The sequence below is a fragment of the Centruroides sculpturatus genome, unplaced genomic scaffold (assembly GCF_000671375.1).
Source record: "Centruroides sculpturatus isolate CEXI.00-Female unplaced genomic scaffold, Cexi_2.0 scaffold314, whole genome shotgun sequence".
In the NCBI taxonomy this organism is placed as follows: domain Eukaryota; kingdom Metazoa; phylum Arthropoda; class Arachnida; order Scorpiones; family Buthidae; genus Centruroides; species Centruroides sculpturatus.
Genome location: NW_019384542.1, coordinates 130751 through 150501, shown reverse-complemented (window position 1 = coordinate 150501; position 19751 = coordinate 130751). Strand labels below are relative to the sequence as shown.

General features: G+C 27.6%; 1 protein-coding gene across 2 annotated transcripts in view; it reads right to left on the bottom strand.

Annotated features, from left to right (window-relative positions):
* The window catches only part of LOC111623393 (apoptosis-stimulating of p53 protein 1-like), a 42528-nt gene extending 23512 nt beyond the window's left edge, over nucleotides 1-19016 (bottom strand). Inside the window, exons 1-6 of one of the 2 annotated variants that reach the window (XM_023365955.1) lie at nucleotides 18694-19016; nucleotides 16723-17002; nucleotides 5523-5716; nucleotides 4762-5451; nucleotides 4224-4588; nucleotides 339-380 (exon numbers count right to left, since the gene is read on the bottom strand). In XM_023365955.1, coding sequence (XP_023221723.1) covers nucleotides 339-380; nucleotides 4224-4588; nucleotides 4762-5451; nucleotides 5523-5716; nucleotides 16723-17002; nucleotides 18694-18702 — 1580 coding nt within the window. In that variant the 5' untranslated portion in view covers nucleotides 18703-19016. The remainder of the gene's footprint in view (nucleotides 1-338; nucleotides 381-4223; nucleotides 4589-4761; nucleotides 5452-5522; nucleotides 5717-16722; nucleotides 17003-18693) is intronic. The other variant, XM_023365956.1, reaches the window with a different exon arrangement.
* Between the last annotated feature and the right edge of the window lie 735 nt (nucleotides 19017-19751).

The following is a 19751-nucleotide window of genomic DNA, read 5'->3' as shown; positions in this document are numbered from 1 at the left end:
GCAAGATGATAACTTAATTGCCTATCTCCACTCTATATCTACATATATAATTAATCAAGTTCTGGCAAGATGAATCCAGTATTATCATTTCTTGTATTGTATGAAGTTTTATATAATCAGTATTTAATTAACTGAATGTCTTTTATTAATATATAAATTAATGAAAAATATATTTCAGGTTTATTCCATTGATTACATTTTGTTAATGTTTTTAGCAGTGAGTTAAAAAAACAAAAGCTATGTTCTATTCAATTTTTATTTCTATTAATTTAACTTTTCAAGCAAATTAGATTTGCCATGCAACAAAAGCTCAGCTATTTTTGAATGAACAAATTTACCTTGGGAAATACTGATAGTAGAGCAGACGCTCCTTGTAGCCACTGAAGAAAATTGAAGATATTCAAATTAATTACTATCCTTAATTAATTTTATACAGTATATAGTATCAAAATTAATTTTCTGTGACATTTTTATCATGTCTTAAATTTATATTTTAAATATTTATAAATACAACAAAACTCTGACTCAGAGCTTTAAACTGTGATAAAAATTATTAATTGAAAAATATTAAAACAGTCTATAATCTAGTTTAAATAAGTAGATTGATTTTACAGTAAATTTTTACTTCACATTTTTTACTATAAAATAAAAAGTTTGTGTTAAAACTATATTTTTAATATCTTAACTCAGATTATTTTAAAGTAATAAATTTTAATGTATGAATTAAATACAAATATGTACTACTTAACAACAAAGATATATGCTGGAAAATGCTGGATAATTCACTGGGACTGAACACTTACTTTGTTCACATTTGAATAACATATAATGTAAAACATATACCTTGGTTGACTACTTTGTCATGAAATTAAGAATTGTTCCATTTATGTTTAATGCTCATCTTTTCATTTTATGTAGAGATATAACAAGTATTCGGTTCCAAGTAAATCACCCTGTACTTTATTAAGTTTGTCTAAGTGCACTTTATGATGATCACTTATGTGGTGTAACATTGTTGTCAACCTTCAGTCTTTTGGATTGAGAATCCACCTTTGGAATCAGTTGCTTGTTAGTCTGAGTTAGGAATTCTCCTCCATTTTGAGACAGCATAACACCTATAATGCATTGCCTTCCCCAACATGGATTTACAACTAATACATTAGGATAACATTTAGCCTCTATATTTCAAAATCAGCCTTTCCAAGCTAATTGCCTCATCTATAATCTAAAGTTGGTAAGTATGATGTAGTCTACTACTCATATAAGCTATACATAACATAATGATAAGTGTTTATGTATCTAACATAAAATACCATATTTTATATCTTTTCTATCTTTTGATGTTTAAAACTGGTTATTTATTGCAAAACTAGCAGACAGACTTAGCATTGTCTATGTTAAAAAGCAAGTAAACTTTAATATGGTTTGGATAAACTTTTTGGATACACCTTATGTACTTTTACATGACTGGCTGCACTGTAGGTTTGTTTATACTTGTACATTGTGTTACATGTCTGCCTGTGAATTTTTCATCTCCATTATAATTTTATGGGACCTTCATTGTATATATGATTTGTTATTAAGCAGGCACATACCTGTATCAAAACTCAATAGAGTTTAGATAAGCAGCATTCTTTCCACATACATTCAAAAATCTTTTCACATTTGTTCACTTATGAAATCAATCACTGATATCAAAATACTCTAATATAAGACTATAGAAATGGAAAAAGAAGCTTAAGATCATTCAAAATCTGAAGATACCAACAGGATCATCTCTAAAATTCTAATCTTTGTCCTTCTAACCAATATCTTTCAGTTCAAAATATTCTATTATTCTTAACTCTTCCAATATCAAATCATGATTTAAAGTAATTTAATATACTTGATAGCTTTGTTTTAACTGTCAATTTCAATGATGTATATAAAAATAACATGCGCACAATACAAACATTTCAAAAACATTAGGGATTTTTTAAATTTTAATTTTTTGAACATGTTTGCTATTTTTTGTTTGCTATTTTTGTTTTTTCTTTTGGATTAAAAAATAAATCAAAAGAGAGATAATTAAAATGAAATAAATTTGAGATTTTTCAGTGTTACTTAATAATTTATTTGAAAGCAATATATATTTTCCAAGAAAGATGAAAATTACTAATTTAAAAAATGGAACTTGATAATTTCAAAGAAAAACCATTATTAAATTATATAGATTCTAACTTACAACTTCCTCCTGAGATTATGTTAGCTTCACTTTATTGACTATTTTAGCTAATTTAGTTTATACATATGCAATTTATTTAAAAAAATAAAATTTTAAATATAACAATGAGCTAAAAAATTGAGTAAAAAAATTGTAATATTTATTTGTTACATTTCAATTTTCATTCCTTTAACCTTCCTATTTTGATCAGATCATTGTGACCTATTTTTATTATCAAGTGCTTATAAAAATGATGATTTATTCAAAACTTTATTTGAAATTATTTGACTTTTTTATCATTATAGTTATTATTTTTATTTTTGGATCTTTGAATATAGGGACATTTAAATTATGTATGCAGGCTAAAAGTTGACTATACAGTAGGTGTCATTATATAAAATTACACTGAACTTTACTGACATACCTGTAACTTGGTATTACAAAATTACAATGTATCACAGACCCATTGATAAAATTCTTTCATGTTTAGTCCTGCCATTTATATTTAATAACTGTGATCTGACATATATAATAAAAATTTCTACAACATTGTTAATGTGTGAATTGAAAAAGAAAAAATATTTATTTCAGCAGGTAGTGGTGGTGAGAAAACTTTTACACATTGAAGATAACCCAAAAACCTAGTAGTTGATATTTAGATATAAATATCAACAATTTTGGGTTATAATTAAGCTAATAATAATGATAATACTATATAATTATAAAGTATTAACTTAATTATTATTTATATTTATAATATAATATACTTGAATTAGAAGATGAAAGAATCAGATAAAAAATAAATCACTCTAGAGATTCATTTAATCTGATTTATCTCAAGTCTGTAAATCAAACAGCATTATAAATTCTGTAGTTATTAAAGAAAGTAGATTTCCATCAGAAAATAATAATAAAACAAAAGTTGTTATAATACTTTAAGCTATAACAAAAGCTTCCTGACATAAAATCCTAATTTCATATCAGGACGCTTTGTTATAGCTCCAATTAATATTCTTTTGTTTAAATAACAAATTTGAAAATATAATTTTATTTCTTCCATATTTGATATATCTTTTTATTTAGTATCTTAGAAACAATTAGAAGTGTTTATATATTATATATAGCATGCAATAAATACTTATGCCAAAAAAATAGTTACTATTACTACTCCGAGTCTAAAAATAATTTTCACTTGTATTCCCATACATAATAATAGCATATCTGATAAATGATCTAATTCATATTATATATTACAATAAGTATATTACATAATTATGTTAACAATTTTTATTGGAGTTTTTACTAATAAAACATTAAAAATAAACTTAAATGTTTTATGTTTTTAAAATTGTATCAAAATATAATACTTATAAAATATGGAAATATTTTTTCATTTTTAGTTTAAATTACTCTTTAATCTGAACAGGTCACAGATCTGAACATGAAATAAGAAAGTAGATACAAAAACATGAAATTGAATGAATGCCTGATGATATTGTAATTAAAAGTCAATGAAAATACTTAGATCTTTATTGAAAAATGTTATTTTTCAAATAAATTACAAGATAACACTGGAAAAATAGTTTTATCTTATATTCTTGCTATGTAAATAAAACAACATATCTCTTAATTATTAACTCAAAACACTATTATACTACTATTCTCAGGAAAATTATCAAAACTATCCACAAAAAAATCATAGATATGATCACATCATTACTTATATTTTAGATTTAATTATTAAATTCAATGCCAAAGACCAAATTCAGGATTTATAATTTTTCCCCCAATAAACTGTAGTCAAATACTATTAATATTTATCTAAAGTTGCTTCTAAATTATAGAAAAAATAAAAAATAAATCAACTGTTCAGAGAAAATAAAGCAATAATATTAAGCAAATATTTTTGAAATATTCAATTTAAAATATCTGCAGATAGTTTTATATATCAAACATTATAAAAAGGATGTTTTCAAAATTAATGATATTAAAGTCTGATTTTATAGAAAAAATTCTTTACCTAAATCCACTTGTATTTTCTAATCCAGAACTTTTAAGGACAGCTAATGCTAAATCCACATTTTCTTGTTTATCTCCAGAATTTCCTTCTGTATGTATCTGCCTTGGAGGAGGAAGAGGTTTTACTGGTTTAGGAGGAACTATTGGTTTGTTTTGTGTAGATGAACTGCTCTCAGGTAAAAGTTTGGCATTTTCACTTTTTCCAGGTAATGATTTTACCCATGGAATTGAATTTGTGGATATAGTTGAATTTGTTGTAATATAATTAGATTTCTCTGTTCTTTCTGTTTGATTCACACTACTATTGAATGTATTATTGCTTTTAATTGGACTGTAGGGAAGTGATGTTGCAGTATTGGATGGTTGCTGGAAAGTAAATATTAATCGAAACTTATAATTAAAGCCTAAATCTTGTACAAAATAATATTAAAATATAAAACAACTTAGCATCAAACTTAATCAAAGTGACAAAGTGATGCCACTTTACTGCTCTGTATTATATTAGAGTATGTTAAAAAAATAAAAATAATTAAACTTACATAATTATTACTACTTGTTATGACAGGATGAACGACAGCAGTACTATTACTTCCAGAAACAGGAAGTGGTGAGGCTTGACTTAAATTATATACAGGGCCATAAGGGCGAGGAGTAAAATGGTTTATCCTAGATGATGGATAAGACTTATTTGAAGAAACGTTAGATGGGGAGATGTTTCCAGCAGGAACAGCTTTTGCAATGAGCATATTTCCCTTTTCAATATCAGGTGGCATAAATGCCACAGGTCTATTATCCACTTTAGGTACAGTTGAATCAGGTTCGTCAGGAGGAGTTCCATTTCTTACAGCAAATTTAGTATTATAAGGCAGTGTTTGATACTTAGGATCATTCTTATTTGGAAAAAATTCTTTGAAATCATCAATACTAGTCAATTTTGCATGAATATCATCTTGAGACCTTTCTGGTTCTTGGGGTCTCCTAACTGGTTCAACTGCAGCAACATTACAGCTTAATGGTCTCAATTGTTTTGAAACACCTTGTTTAGGAACTGTGACTGTCATCTGTAATTGCTTGGAGAGTTGTTGATTATGTAGCTGTTTACGATGCAGTCTTTGTTTCAGTTCCCATATCCTTTGATCTGCACGCATTACTTCATCTTGACGTTGTGTTATGAGTTTCCTCTGTTGTGTTATTCGAGTGTTTTGTTGTTCAGTTAACTTTGTATGATACTATGAAAAAAAATTACATCATTTATAATATTTATCTCTAATCAACTCTATAGAGTAAAAACTTTCCTTACCAACAGCTCATGCCGTAATTTAACAAGCTCTTGAGTTGAGGAAGAAATGGAAACATTATCATTTTTGAGTTCATTCAGATTTCCCTGCCTTAACTCATCTAACTGAAGTGTCAAATCACCAACTTTTTGAATTGCTGATGACAATTCTTTTTCTTTCTCAGCAAACAAAAGCCGTACTGATTCCAATTCGGATGCTAAATATTAAGAACATATACAACAAATTAATACTTTTTAATAAAATATTAGAAGTAAAAACATATCACAAAGACAGTAACATAATTATATTTATTATAGATTCATTTAATAATTTACTACATAATATTCAGAAACTTAATATATATTGATTTGTATATGTACATTTTGAATCTGTTGCAATACCACGTATATGTTTAAAGTTGTGTTTATTTATGCTAGTAATTATCTAGGTCAATTTAAAAAGTAATAGTAATTAAAATTATACATAAATGAATATGCTTTATTGGCAATAAAATTGCAATTTATTTTCATACAAAACTGATAGAAAAGAAATTAATATTTACAGCAAATTGTTTTCCAGATATTTCACATATTCAACTATTACCATTATATCCAAAATATCATTACAATAATAATATTTCAAGCTTATGTTTATATATGATTATAGACTAATCATCAAACTAGATGTAATAATATAAACTTAGATTCAGAAGTTCCAGAATGAAATTTGAATGTGGGGATAATGTAATAAAACTCAATCAATAATCATGTGCCAATTTTTAATGATTTTATTGTATAATTTTAATATATGATACAACTTTATATATAATGAAATAACATATTATATACAGTATAAACTGTACAGAACTTGTCAATATTTTTGTCAAGTAACTTGTATAGGAATATCTTTGTTGTAGAGTGTCTCATGCACCTACACAGCCCTTTTAGAGTAAGATCATTTGAAATTTTATCTGTTAGTTAATAATGTTTTTAAAAGGGAAAATAACAAGATTTTAATTTTTTTTTGTAAAATCTTCCATTATATATTGATAATACAATACATTGAAAATATACTTTATATAGTTTCATAAACCAGGTATGGGAGCAAAATGGGTACTAAGAACCCAATGATAATTAGTGTTGTAGCAACTGCATTATATCACATTAAATTATTCACGCTTCTTACAAATATAAAATTTAAGGTCTGTTTTTGCGTGATAAATATTTTTAATATAGTAAATACAAATAGTATTGTACTTCAAGTTTATCTATAAATATATAAGACTGTAATTAAGATTCTTTTCCTTATGCACAGCAACACTTTGTAAGATATAAGCACTAGTAGAGTGATAACAAAATCAAAACCAATGCAAACTTTCTTTTTGTACTTTCCATGAATTCATACAGTTTTAATAAACACATACATTTAATCAGTTTATTTATGTTGTAGGGAGTTAATAAATAATTTAACACCCTCATACAAAGCAAACTGGTTATATTACAAAAGTGAATATCAAGTAAAATGATTGCTAATTTTCTTTAAATCTGTTTTTAAAAATCAACAATAGTGAAATGCAATGACACTGTACTGCTTCACAGTAAACAGTGCAAAATTATTTATAATAAAATAATACAAATTGCAACTAAATGTAATCATAGCCAATATTCTGTTCAAATGTACTTTTAATGTTCAGATTAATGTCAGTATAAAAGAATTGAAGTGATTATTTTTTTAATATAATTATAGTAAATTAGTATTTTGTGGTATGCTAATTACATTTCTATTTGTGATATAACGTTGAAATTGGATTTAAATCTATTTAAAATTCTTTTATTTACTTGGAGGAAGGGAAATTCAATGTAATTAGAACTCAAAGTAATATATAAAATTTTCAGGTAAAAAAAACAAGGTAGGATAATATCTTTTTTAGGTAATTAATAATCTAGTTATTAAGAAAATCTGTAGCTTTATATAAGGAATTATACTTTCCAAGGTTTTTTATTTTTATATTTTAGATTTTGATTTCCATGGAGATGTGTGAATGTGTTTCAGCTTTTGAATTATGTTTTTGTTATCGGGAATGTTTTGGAATCGTATAGTTTGCAATGTTATGGTTTATTTTTGCTTATTATTCTTGCATTAAATCATTTAAACTATTTAATAAATCACCTAATAATTCTAATACTTTAATATCGAGTCATAAATTTTAATAATTTTTATAAATTTATTTTTTTAATATTTAGTATTTTATTCTATTTATACTGTATAAACTGAAAAAAAATCTATAAATTTGGATGTTTAACAAATTTCTTAGAGGCACAATATAAAGACCAATGATGAGGATTATGATCACAGAATCCAGAAGCTTTTTGCTAAAAGTCACTCTAAGTGATCTTTATAGGTATGAATAATTATAAGTAATTATTTATTTCTTCTATAGCTATAAATAATATATGCATTCTGGGATAAAATTCAATAATTTTTCCTGCCCAATATTGGGGGACAATGCCTACCCATGCTCTCACAACTCTGTCTATGATTCTAAGTGCACACTTTTCAATGAGAATTTCAACTTTACTGAAAAAATTTTCTTTATCTTAAACTGATAAATGTAACAAAAGTTTTAAAGGTACTTTAAGAATATATTACTATTAATATTTTTTAATTGTAATAAAAAAATCTATTTTAAATTATTCCATTATTTTAAAAAATTATTATGAACTGTATTTATATAAAAGTGAAAATTACAAATATTTAATACAAATATAATTTGAAATACTGTTTTATTTATATTCATTAAGATTTATAAAAAATGTATTTATTCATTATTCAAACATAAATTGATTTTCAAAATAAATTTTGTTTCCTTAATACTTTTAGGTTATTTATTTATCACCAAAAAAACACAAAAATCTAAAAACAAAGATTTTTTGCAAAGCAATAGTATTTTTGTCATAAGTTATAAACATGTCTTCACATTTTCAAATATGTATATTCCTTTTGTGATGGATTAGTTTAAATACATTTAACAGATAAATGAGCTAATGTGTGTCTGTTAATAAAAATATTAGTCTTATTATTTAAGGTTGAATAAGTGATTAGTAGATAAAAATACACATATATAAATCATTATTAGCATAATTTTTTGTATTTAGTGTTATAATTTTGACACAAAAACTTGAATTATTTATATTCTAAATGCAGTTTAACTTCAGTTAATGTGTGTTTTCATTATGAAAGAAAATACTTTAGCATTAAAAGAAAAATAATGAAAAATAAGACATAAATATATAAAAATAATGCATTTAGATTTATGACTTGTTAAAATAAACAAAGATACTTAACAATCTGATACTGACAACAGTATACATATCATAAATTTCATTATTTTTTATCAATTAAGTTTAGAAATTTAGTCAAAGAGCAACTGTTTTCATCACTAATTACTCTTTTTAAAGATGTGTTGAAGATACTGATATCTTATTTGGCTGTTCATCTTCTTTATTAATAATATAATAATCTATTCACAAGCCCATTCAACATATCTTTAATTAATGTGCTTCTTTAATCTTTCATTATTTATTTACTAAAGTATTTTACTGTTTTGAAGTCTAAATATCATCATCAATTCAATATTTCAACTACTTTTAACAGAAAAATTTTCAAATTTTTTCTTATCTAATTTTTAATATTATTCAAAGCAATAAAAAGTGTTATGAAGGTCTAAGCTGCCAAAAAAAAAAAAATCAATTTCTTCTCAGAGCAACTTGGATATTTTTAAAATTACGGGAATGTTTATTCGTTCAATATGGAAACTAATTTTTATTTTATTATATGATGTTAATAAGAATAATTTTTTAAAAATTGGAAATAGGTCAAGTATATAACTCAATACTAAACAATTTAAAATTGGAACAGATGAGCACTTTTACAGTAGGTTTATCAAGTGAAAACTGGTGACACAATTTAAAAATTTGTATCAAAACAAACTAAAAATAGGAATATAACTATCTTAATTGACAAAATATTAAGATGATAAACTCATTGAATAAGAAACCTATTCAAGATAAAAATATTCATTTACTTTATTACAGAAAACTTAACCATAATAAATGGATAGCTGAATGGCCAAAGCAATAAAGATGCCTCCCTGTCAGTCTGAATGAACGGGTTTGAGTCCAGATAAGGTCAAATATTTTTATGAATGGATTGACCCAGATATGTCAGATCTAGGATTGCCAATTGTTTGGAATTTTCCAAACTACAGAATTTCAGTTATTTTTGAAAAATTCTTCAGAAATGTTCTGAAAAACAAATGAGGAATTGGAATTGTTTTTTAACTCATCTGTGTTTCCTCATTAGAAGTTGGCATCCCTAATTGTAATCTAATAGTTATTTTCAGAGTCGTAACTAGGGTATGGCCAATGTGGCACCACCATAGGTGCCGATTTAATAAAGGCACCAACAAGAAGGTTTCGAAATAATATGTATTCAAAATTAATAACACAAAAAAATATATATATATATAGTATTTAAATGTCATTAGATAATTTTTTATAATAGCATTTTTTTAGAATAAAATTATTTTTTTTTAATAATAAAAATTAAAAAGGTGCCATTTTTATTCTTGGCCATAGGCATCCAAAATCCTAGTTACAGCTCTGGTTATTTTCATTCCTGCTTTGTTTTTTTTTTTCTTTTTCTGCCTGTCTCATTCTGTCTTCTTAGTGTCTTGTGGGCACTAATAAGGCTTTTTTTTCTAACCTATCGTGGTTCAGCCAGGCCCACAATGGAGGAGACAGTGATAAATGACGGGTGCCCAATATATCCAGAATGGACTCCTCATAAAAAATTCCTGGAGTTGATTGCCTAGATTTGATCCTTGGTTCCAAAGCAATAAGCTGATGCCTTAATAGCCTCAGCTATCCAGTTGTCTCATCATCACCATCATGAAGAGAAAGAACAGATGTTCCCAAGTTTGATTGTAAGTTTTCTTTTGTTCATTATTTTTTCAAGTTTGGAATTTGTTATGCTAAAAAAGTTGGCAACCCATTAGGTTCCATCCCTCACCATCCAGTTGCTCCCATTATGGGCCTAGCATTGGAATAAAGCTCTCTTAGTGTCCACAAGGCAAATTGAATTTTAAAAATTAAAAAAACTATAATAAATGAAATCATAAGCAATAACCATATTAATGTGTCATTAATTTTTTTAATTCATAAAAAATATTTTAATATAAATCTGTATTTAATATAATTAACCTAATAATTATCAAATTAATTAAATTGATTTGGGTTAATTAATCAATTAACTAACTCAAATCAATTAGAGTTCAGAACTTTATATTGTTGAATTTAATTTTAGGCAGTTAATATAGACCAATTTTTTAAATTAGTTTCAAAAGCTATGTGTATTGGTTATAGTTATTCATTTCTTAAAAACAAAATATGTTTAATATCTGTTTAGTCTTGTTATTTATATTATTGTTAATATAATCAATAAAGAGTGAAGAAATATTTGTAATCCTCACATTATTAATAACATATTGCCTTTAAAACAGAAATATAACTTACTACTACTATAACAAATTATAACATAAAAATACTTTATATTCTTTATATATCCATTTATTGTATTAAATTTTATTTTGTCTCATAGGAAATCAATTATTAACTTTATAAAGATATTCTGACAGACAAGCATCATTATATTATTTGATGCAAAACATTATATATTATTAAAAATTATGCATAATATACAGTATATCATATAGAGTATTACAATAATAAAAGGAAGCTAGGATAATACAGTAGGAGGTCACTAATCCAAACCCTGATAGTTTGAAATTCTGATTAATCTGAGAAAATCCCCTACTCTGAACAAAATATAATTATCACAATTATCACACTTACCTGGGCCACTCAGAATAAACCTTCAAAATACATTGGAACAGAAAATGAAAGCTAGTCTCCTGTCTCCTCCTTCCTATACAGTCATACACTTATTCATAGAAAGAGGTTAAAAACCCTCATATACATGAACTGAGTGTCGGTTTTTAAAAAACTAACTAATGTCCGTTATCCTGATGTAATAAAATAGATTCATCCAACTACAGTATATTAAGAAATCCCATGTTAATATTAAAATAAAAAATATAGCATAAAAAAAATTCAGATAATCCAAAACAGACAATAATCTAAACAGATTCTACAATATCTTTTACAGATTTATATGAAAAATATATCCATTCTCATAAATTTCCTGTATTTCTAAATAATTAAAGCAAGTATCCATAACACTGTCTTTCTGTAAATATTAAATATCCATGAATGTTAATATTTAAGACACTCTAAATTATCAAGATAAGCATAAGAACATTGGATATATTCTCACAGCAGGTTTGATCAGAATTGGGCCAACAAGTTCAAGGGCTCAATACATGTTTATTTTACAAATAAGCATTAAAAAATTATTATTATTATGATTTTCAAATATTTTCAAAAATCAAGTTTTTATATGTTTACTTATGTTACTAATTTTTTAATAATTCAACTGTTTTTAGATCAATTTCTCTTAGATTGAACTTAAACCTATTAATTATGTTATGAATTTATTAATTATGAATGATTGATGTTTTCAAAAAACTTAAAATCATATAATAAACAATAATGAACAAATTTATTGATGTCATGTTGTTTATATTTTCAATTTTGGTTTGCTTTTAGTTGCATTATTATTAACTTATATCAAATTCCCTATTAGTTTACTTTTAATAAGCCACATATCATATTTTGTAAACATGTAATTTATATAAACACTATATTAGATTTTATTTTTTCCTGTATTTAAATTGATATTAAGCAACTTCAAATTACATCAGAGTACAGATATTTGATCTATGAAATAGGATTACAAGAAATTTAAGCCTCTATATCCTGAAATAAGCTTTAAATTTTAATTGCAATTTTTTTCATCCTGATATATTTCTAGTTAATGTAATCACAGAAATAATCATGATAAATAAACTGTTTCTTATTAACCTTAATCATTCATACTAATTAAATATAAAAAGTTATTTTGAATAATTTAAATGTAATTTGTTTCAAAAACTTAGACAACATTCCAATGCAACTAGGTAACTATTTGGAACAAATCCATAGGAATGAGAAAAGTTCAGAATGATAACTGAACAGAAAAAAAGTTGAATATTAAATTTCATTCAGAGAAAAAATTTTAAAAATTCAGATTTTATTTAATTTTTAAAAATCAACTAAGATAAATAAAAGTAAAACAGCATTAAAGCTTTTATGATTAGAGGGTTGTCAATTTTTTGTAATCTTCCAAATTATACAGAATTTTAGTTATTTTTTAAAAATTGCTTGCAAAGTGAAAACTGTTTGAAAATATTCTGAAAAATGAATGAGAAGTTTGCTTTTTAGCTTGTTCCTTTTTTTCTTGTGGGAAGTCAGCACCTCTAATTGTAATCTGAATTACTGTACTTTCATTTCCACCAGTTTGCCATTTTTCTCTTTCTGCCCCATGGACACTTAGAAGACTTGTTTTAATCATACCTATCATGGGTTTGTCCAGGCCCACAATGGAGATGGCAGGGTGGTGAGAGACAATATCTGATACATCCAGAATGGACATCCTCATGCTCATGCAGACTCCAGTCACTCATGAAACTTCCTGACATCTTGATTCTGGGTCCCCAGACTGGTAGCTGACATCTGAACTGCCTCAGTCATTCAGCTGTCTTCTCCTCATTATCATAATCATCAAAGGATGGAAAAAATGCTGCCACATTTGTAGGTTTTCTTTTTCTCATCACTTTTTCAAGTTCATTTCTTTTACAATGTTTGAAATTTCTTACTCTGAAAGTTGATAATCCTAACTATTTATGATTCCTTTACCGTAGTTGTTTAATGTGATCAAATATATTGTAATTGCTAAATTCACAGTAAGTTCTACTTACTCCTGCTATCAAATCAGGGTAATTAAATTAATTTTAATTCAAAAATATACTAAAAATTTAACAACATATTAAATGTTTTTAATAAATTTTATTATTTTGTAAAATATTCAAAAACTTTCATATTTGTTTTTAATTAATACATTTAGAAATGATATCTGACAACAAATATATTCAGCACACAACTAAACAAAATATTGGAATTAACAACTGAAATTTTAAACCACATAACTTAGAAATGAACAATGTAATTTTAGATCTAGGATGATGACTTAATATTACATTTCTATAAATAAATATTTATCAGCTTATTAAAAAAAGTAAGGAAATTTCTTGACGTCAAGTTATATAAATTTTAAATAACTTGGCCTTCAAAATTCATTCGTAATTTATATAACCTTTTTATAAATGAATTCCAATGTAGACGAATGTTTTAATTAAATACAATTATCATAAATGAAGCAATCTATTAAGAAATATTTGAATTTATTCCTTAAATGATAAAAAAATGAATGGAATTTTTAAAAACCTATTTGAAATATTCATTAAATTGCACAAGAGTGTACTTTGCCTTAGAAAATAAGAAAACATTTTGCATAATAAAATGAATGAGTTCAAAGATTCTCAACATATGTTTGTCCTCTTTCAGTTTCTTTTAATAACTGCAAGACAGTTAAATCATTCATGAAGCGTGCAAAATTAATCCTCTTATCCTTTCAATGTATATAAGGAAATGAAAGACATACATATAATTTTAGCAATTCATTCTCAAGCTAAATCTTACAATTCACATAATAAAATTCTAAGTCAAAAATCCAATTTGTAAGTACTATTTTTTTATTTATTATTTTTGTTGGATATATTTATCAATACAAATTCTGTTTGTTGAATTATCACAATGATAATAAGTAGGTTATTTGTAATCATTATTTATTTTATGTGCTATATAATCTTTATGACATCTTTATATATATTTTCGGCCAGTTATCGCACCTTAAATGTGGCGTGCAAAACATCTAGATCAAGTAAAAGCCATCTTGTTGACCGGTCAACGTATTGTAAGATATAGAAAAAAAAATCATACAGGAAAAATAATTCAGAATTTAAATATTTAAAGCACCGAAATAACACGTGACCTTAAAATAGGTCAAGACGTCTGACCTAATGCGCGCCCCCTGCGAAATTTTAATTGATTTTAAAATCTTATTCCTTTATTTATTTATTTTTAAAATAAAAGTTAATTTATAAATTTATATTATAAAATATCGATAATTCATTTTAAAATTCTAGAGATATTTTTATTATCGATTGTAAACACGGCTGTGTTTTATGTTATCTTTGCCGAAAATACCGACTCGTTCCTATTCCGCCGGCGAAGATTGATATAAAAGTTTATATCTAGTCGCGGACCAGATCTTTCGAGAGGAAACTTGCAGACAATCCGAAGGCAAAATTCCAATGGCGTGTGTATCTAAAAGCGTTATTTAGTTAACATTTAATCTTATCTCAAGGTCTGAACCGCGCTCCATTCGGTGCGTTTTTATTAAAATGTGCCGAAAATTCTATATTAGTATTACCAAGAACAAGGTGTAATTTACCGAACGGAAGTGGTTTATGAATGAAAAACCAGCAAAAAAATTTTTTTCATAATAAACAAATTACTACCTCTATCGAAAGAAATTCAAGTACATATATTTATAGGGAATATAAACAATTTTTTTTAACGTGTAATCTAATTTTTTGCTTTATTTATCATAAATTTTACATAGAAGCGGTAACTCTTTTTTATTTATTATTATATCTTTATTTAACGTTGGTTTGTACTAAAATGTACAAAATTTACAGTTATTTTCCTATACTGAAGTTTGAACTGTGATAAAATGCAGTAAGGAAAGCGCACAGAATAGACCTGTTTTGTAACACGAGAAATGTACAGATGGCCCGCATACAAGAACGAGTTGGGAAGACGCTCGCTGCGTAATATGAGATGTGTACAAAGAACCTGATCGTCGGGGAAGATTCCTAGCAGGTCGAAAGTATTTGCTTCTCGATCAGAAAAAAAATACATGACGATACAAAGCGCTTTCGGTATCTTTGAGCAGGTTTTTAAGTAAGATGTTCAGGTTTTAAAGTAAATCTGCTTAAAAATTTATTTTAATTTGAGTATATTTTAATTCAAATTTTATTCGTTTTACTAAACAAAACACTTTTAATTTGTATACAATTACTTAAAAGTAATTTATTTCCATTTAGCACGGTTATATACGCACATTTAGTACCATTAAAGAGGTTATTTTCAAATTTTAAAGGATTATTTTTAAAAAATAATAAACTTTAAGCATTTTTTAAAATTAAAACTTGAACCTTTTTGTTGTAAAATAATAAAGAAAAAGCCCGATTTAACTCCAGAAAACGTTTATAAAGTATTAGTTTCTCATACAGAAATTGATCTCCAGCTTTAAACACGATCATATTTTTAAAAATTTTGTTTCAAGTTTAACATTTGAGCATCATCCAATAAAATTGGATCCATTTGTAAAAAGATTTTAAAAATTTAACGTGTAGAACCGCACAAATTCGCTTAGTTAGCATATCAACAATTAGGTCAAGGTAAGACTTTTAACTTAAAAAGATTTTTTTTTTAATTTAACGAGTATTAAGCCCTATTATATATACGTGTGATATACATAAAAAAATTATATTTATAACTCGTAATTCATTAATAAGATCATATCGCATGGGAACGATACTTGAGAAGTTTGGGATAAACAGTAAAAATCTATTTTTTGTAACGTTAGGTTATATCATAAGACAAGATAGCAACTTCTCACGTTTTGCACAAGCATCCGGATTAAGAAACAGTAGAATTTCATAATAAAAAGATAAAAATAAAACTTAATTAAGCTAAATTTATGCTAATTAAAATTAAATTTCCGACACAATACAGCTTCCGGAACTTGTAGAAGATAAGGAGTTAAAAATAAAACTTAGAGTAATACGTATATACAGTTAAACTTCTTTTTAGCCTTCCATAAATAGTGTTACAAGTGAGCATCCCCCCATAAAATATTAGAAAACCTTTCAGTATCATAAATTTTGCATTGCAGTAGACCCTACTATTATATGTAATTCTTATTGTTTGAGGCACTTGGGTTTAGTGCCACACACTCCATTTAGTACCCATTTCTGAGTGGAGGCACTAAGTGGAAGTTTAAATGTATTAATATATATCTTACAATGGCGTTACTTACATAATTTGTTGTTGTTAGCTCTCTGCTGTTCGACTTGTCCATTGAGAGTCCTTAATCGACGCAATTTTAATTCTTGTGATTCAAGTTTTTCTTGAAAAAATCGTAGTCGTTCGTTTTCTGTCGTTTGTGCCTCTTGGTGATGCCGAGCCTCTTGCTGCTTTAGAAATTTCAGTCTTTGTACTTTGGCTATCAACAGTTGTTGTTGAGCTTCGATCTGTTGTTGTTGCCTGGCGGCTATCTCACGTAATTCTGATAATGTCAAATCGCTATTTTCTGGCAACTAAACGGTTAAAATAAAACAACAGGCGTTCAAATTAACTCCCGAAATACGTAAAACGGGAAATTAACTTAATTAAATTTCGTTTACGTAACTGAATAATCGGCCATTTTCGGACACGACGGCGAGCGCGTCGAATCCGTTTCACTGATAAATCATCCAATTTATTTTTGAAAGGTGAAGAAAGTAGATAATTAATTAGATTTAGTGATGATGTATATTCTACATTTCAGTTAATCTAAATAATTGTCTTATTTTCTTGCTCCCGGCGCGTCGCGTTGTGAGGCCACGCGCCAGCAGCGACTACGTGCGCTTCGTCGCGTCTAAAAATCAATTAACAGCGATAACAGAAAATATCAAGAACAACACAGAGTAAATATTGCAAATTCGTATAAAAAGATCCTGTTTGTTAATATCACAGATCTGCAATTCGCTATCGATTTTATTAGAATAAATTTCATTTTTTAAAATTTCTGTAGTATAAATTGTGGCGTAGCGCGATTACGCGCTTAAAAATAAATATTTTGCCTCTGTTAACATCTTAAGTTACGTCATTACAGAAGAAAAAGGCCGATAACCTATTAAAACTATAATGAGATATGTGACGCGAGAGGCGAGCGTGATATCGCATGGCGCTTACATGAATACATAACGTGAGAGCGACGCGACTCCAGTTGCGCCATCGCATCCGATTAGAGATAAAACAATACGCGATTAAACAATATCGCAAGCAATTAAGGAAACAATGAATGAAAACTACAGTTCAAGCATTAGTCTGCACGCGATTTTCAATTTTACTACAAACTTAAAATTTTCTTAGCTTAATCCTACGCAGTACGCAAACAACCGCGTGGAAAATCCACGCATAAAACTGGATTAAGGGATCCAATTTCTATGAAAAGGACCGACAGGGGAGTCGTAGAGTCGCATCCCTATGTAAACAGATTAACAATAGGGTATAATTAATCCTAATACTGGTTTTAAACCGAACAAATCTTCGATGTAGCGGAGTTCAACGACCCTTTCTAACACACTAAAATCCAATGCATAACAGTCCGTAGTTACCATTTCGCACCAACAATGGTACATTTTAGCCCCTAGGAATGTTTTGTAACCAAAATAATACCAGTTCTGAAAGGATAGTTTCTAAAACTTGTCCGTCGACCCTCTTCAAACTCCGCTTTCATACATCGTTAGGCAACGGTCGTAGGGAATTTTCTGTAAGGACAACAACCCGACACCGATATAATCTGAAAGCTCAAACGGAAAAAAATTATCTTTATTTATTTATTTTATTTTTTCTAATTATAATTAACTAGGCGGCATTTTAAAGACTTCTCTCTAATTACATTTTTAAGTAGGTGATGACTGATAGAAAACCTTTACCTAGAAAATTAAGTTTAATGCGCGATGTGTATCTGCCAATGGTTTAATTAGTAACCTAAAAAAAAGTAAAATAAATAAATAAATTACAGGTCGCTCTACAACCTTTACTGTAAATGGCAAGTAGGACAAAAGTGATAAATAAATCTGCCTCGAAAAAGTCATTTAGGTGTACGTTATGACGAAATTTGACAGTAGATACATAACTCTATATATAGGTCTTTTTTAAATTTAACTACACGCGCCGGGTTAGGTATCAATTAACTTAACACTAGACTTTTTCGGTAAAATGACTGAAAATTTGGACTTACCAGCACCATCTCGCCGTTATTTACAGTTTGGAAAGTAAAATAAAACCGATAAAACCGACCACACCTCGCCAACACGTTAACAAAGACAGAAAAGTTTGCGTCAGGTTTCGGAGTCCAATGTACAGGAACATGAAAAGGTTTTGAGGTAGACGAATTCCTGGTCTAAATCTCCATCTCGTGTTTCCTCTCTTCGATTCCCAAGTTTTCTATACTCCAACACCCTCTTTCACCCTGCGGTGAGCGACGAACCACTCACTTCTTGGTCCAGCTCCAAACGGCGAGTAGACAGAAAGAGCAGAATACGCTCTAACCCAAGCGGTCACGTGCGCGTGACGTCACGCATCGGTGTCTGTTTTTTAACACGAGGTGCAAAACAAGTTTACGTCTTCGCTCGTTTGGTATTGACGTTAGCGCAATTAACGTATTCGTTTGCGTATAGAACTTTCTTTTTTTCTGTTATTTTTCCTTTCTGTGAAGTTCGTGTATAAACGTAAGGCGCACCCCTCTATTTAGAGCCGTACACGTGTTTATCGTACGCTTTCCGCACACGTGCTCTTACCGAACAAAATACGAATTCGTTCTGTTTCTAAAAGAAGCACGAAATTCTAAAAATGTCGGTTTAATCATCCTTTAAAGTTAAGACCGAATCGAGTGGTGTATTATGCGATTTTTATCACGCCCCTATACTTAATAGGGACTATCTTTATATATACTGTATTATGCATACGCGTATACATACCAAATTTGGTATACGTATAATGCCGTTAACAGCCGCTAGGTGGAGCGACTTATCGCCTTTATAATAGACTATCCCATTGTTTGAGGGGGTGTGCGACGATTAACGAGGATCTTCGGTTTTGTGATTTAGAATTTCCTTTCTTCCGCCGTTTGCCAGTTTCGTGACTGCTTTTCCTTTGCTCGATTGACGTTTGTGCCCGAATTTCGCTTATTGAATCACGTATATTTAACGAAATTACTGTATTTTAGCTTTCATTTATTTCCTTAGAAGAACTGCTTGCGTATAAACGCAACGAACCATTTAAAAGCTTGATTTTTCC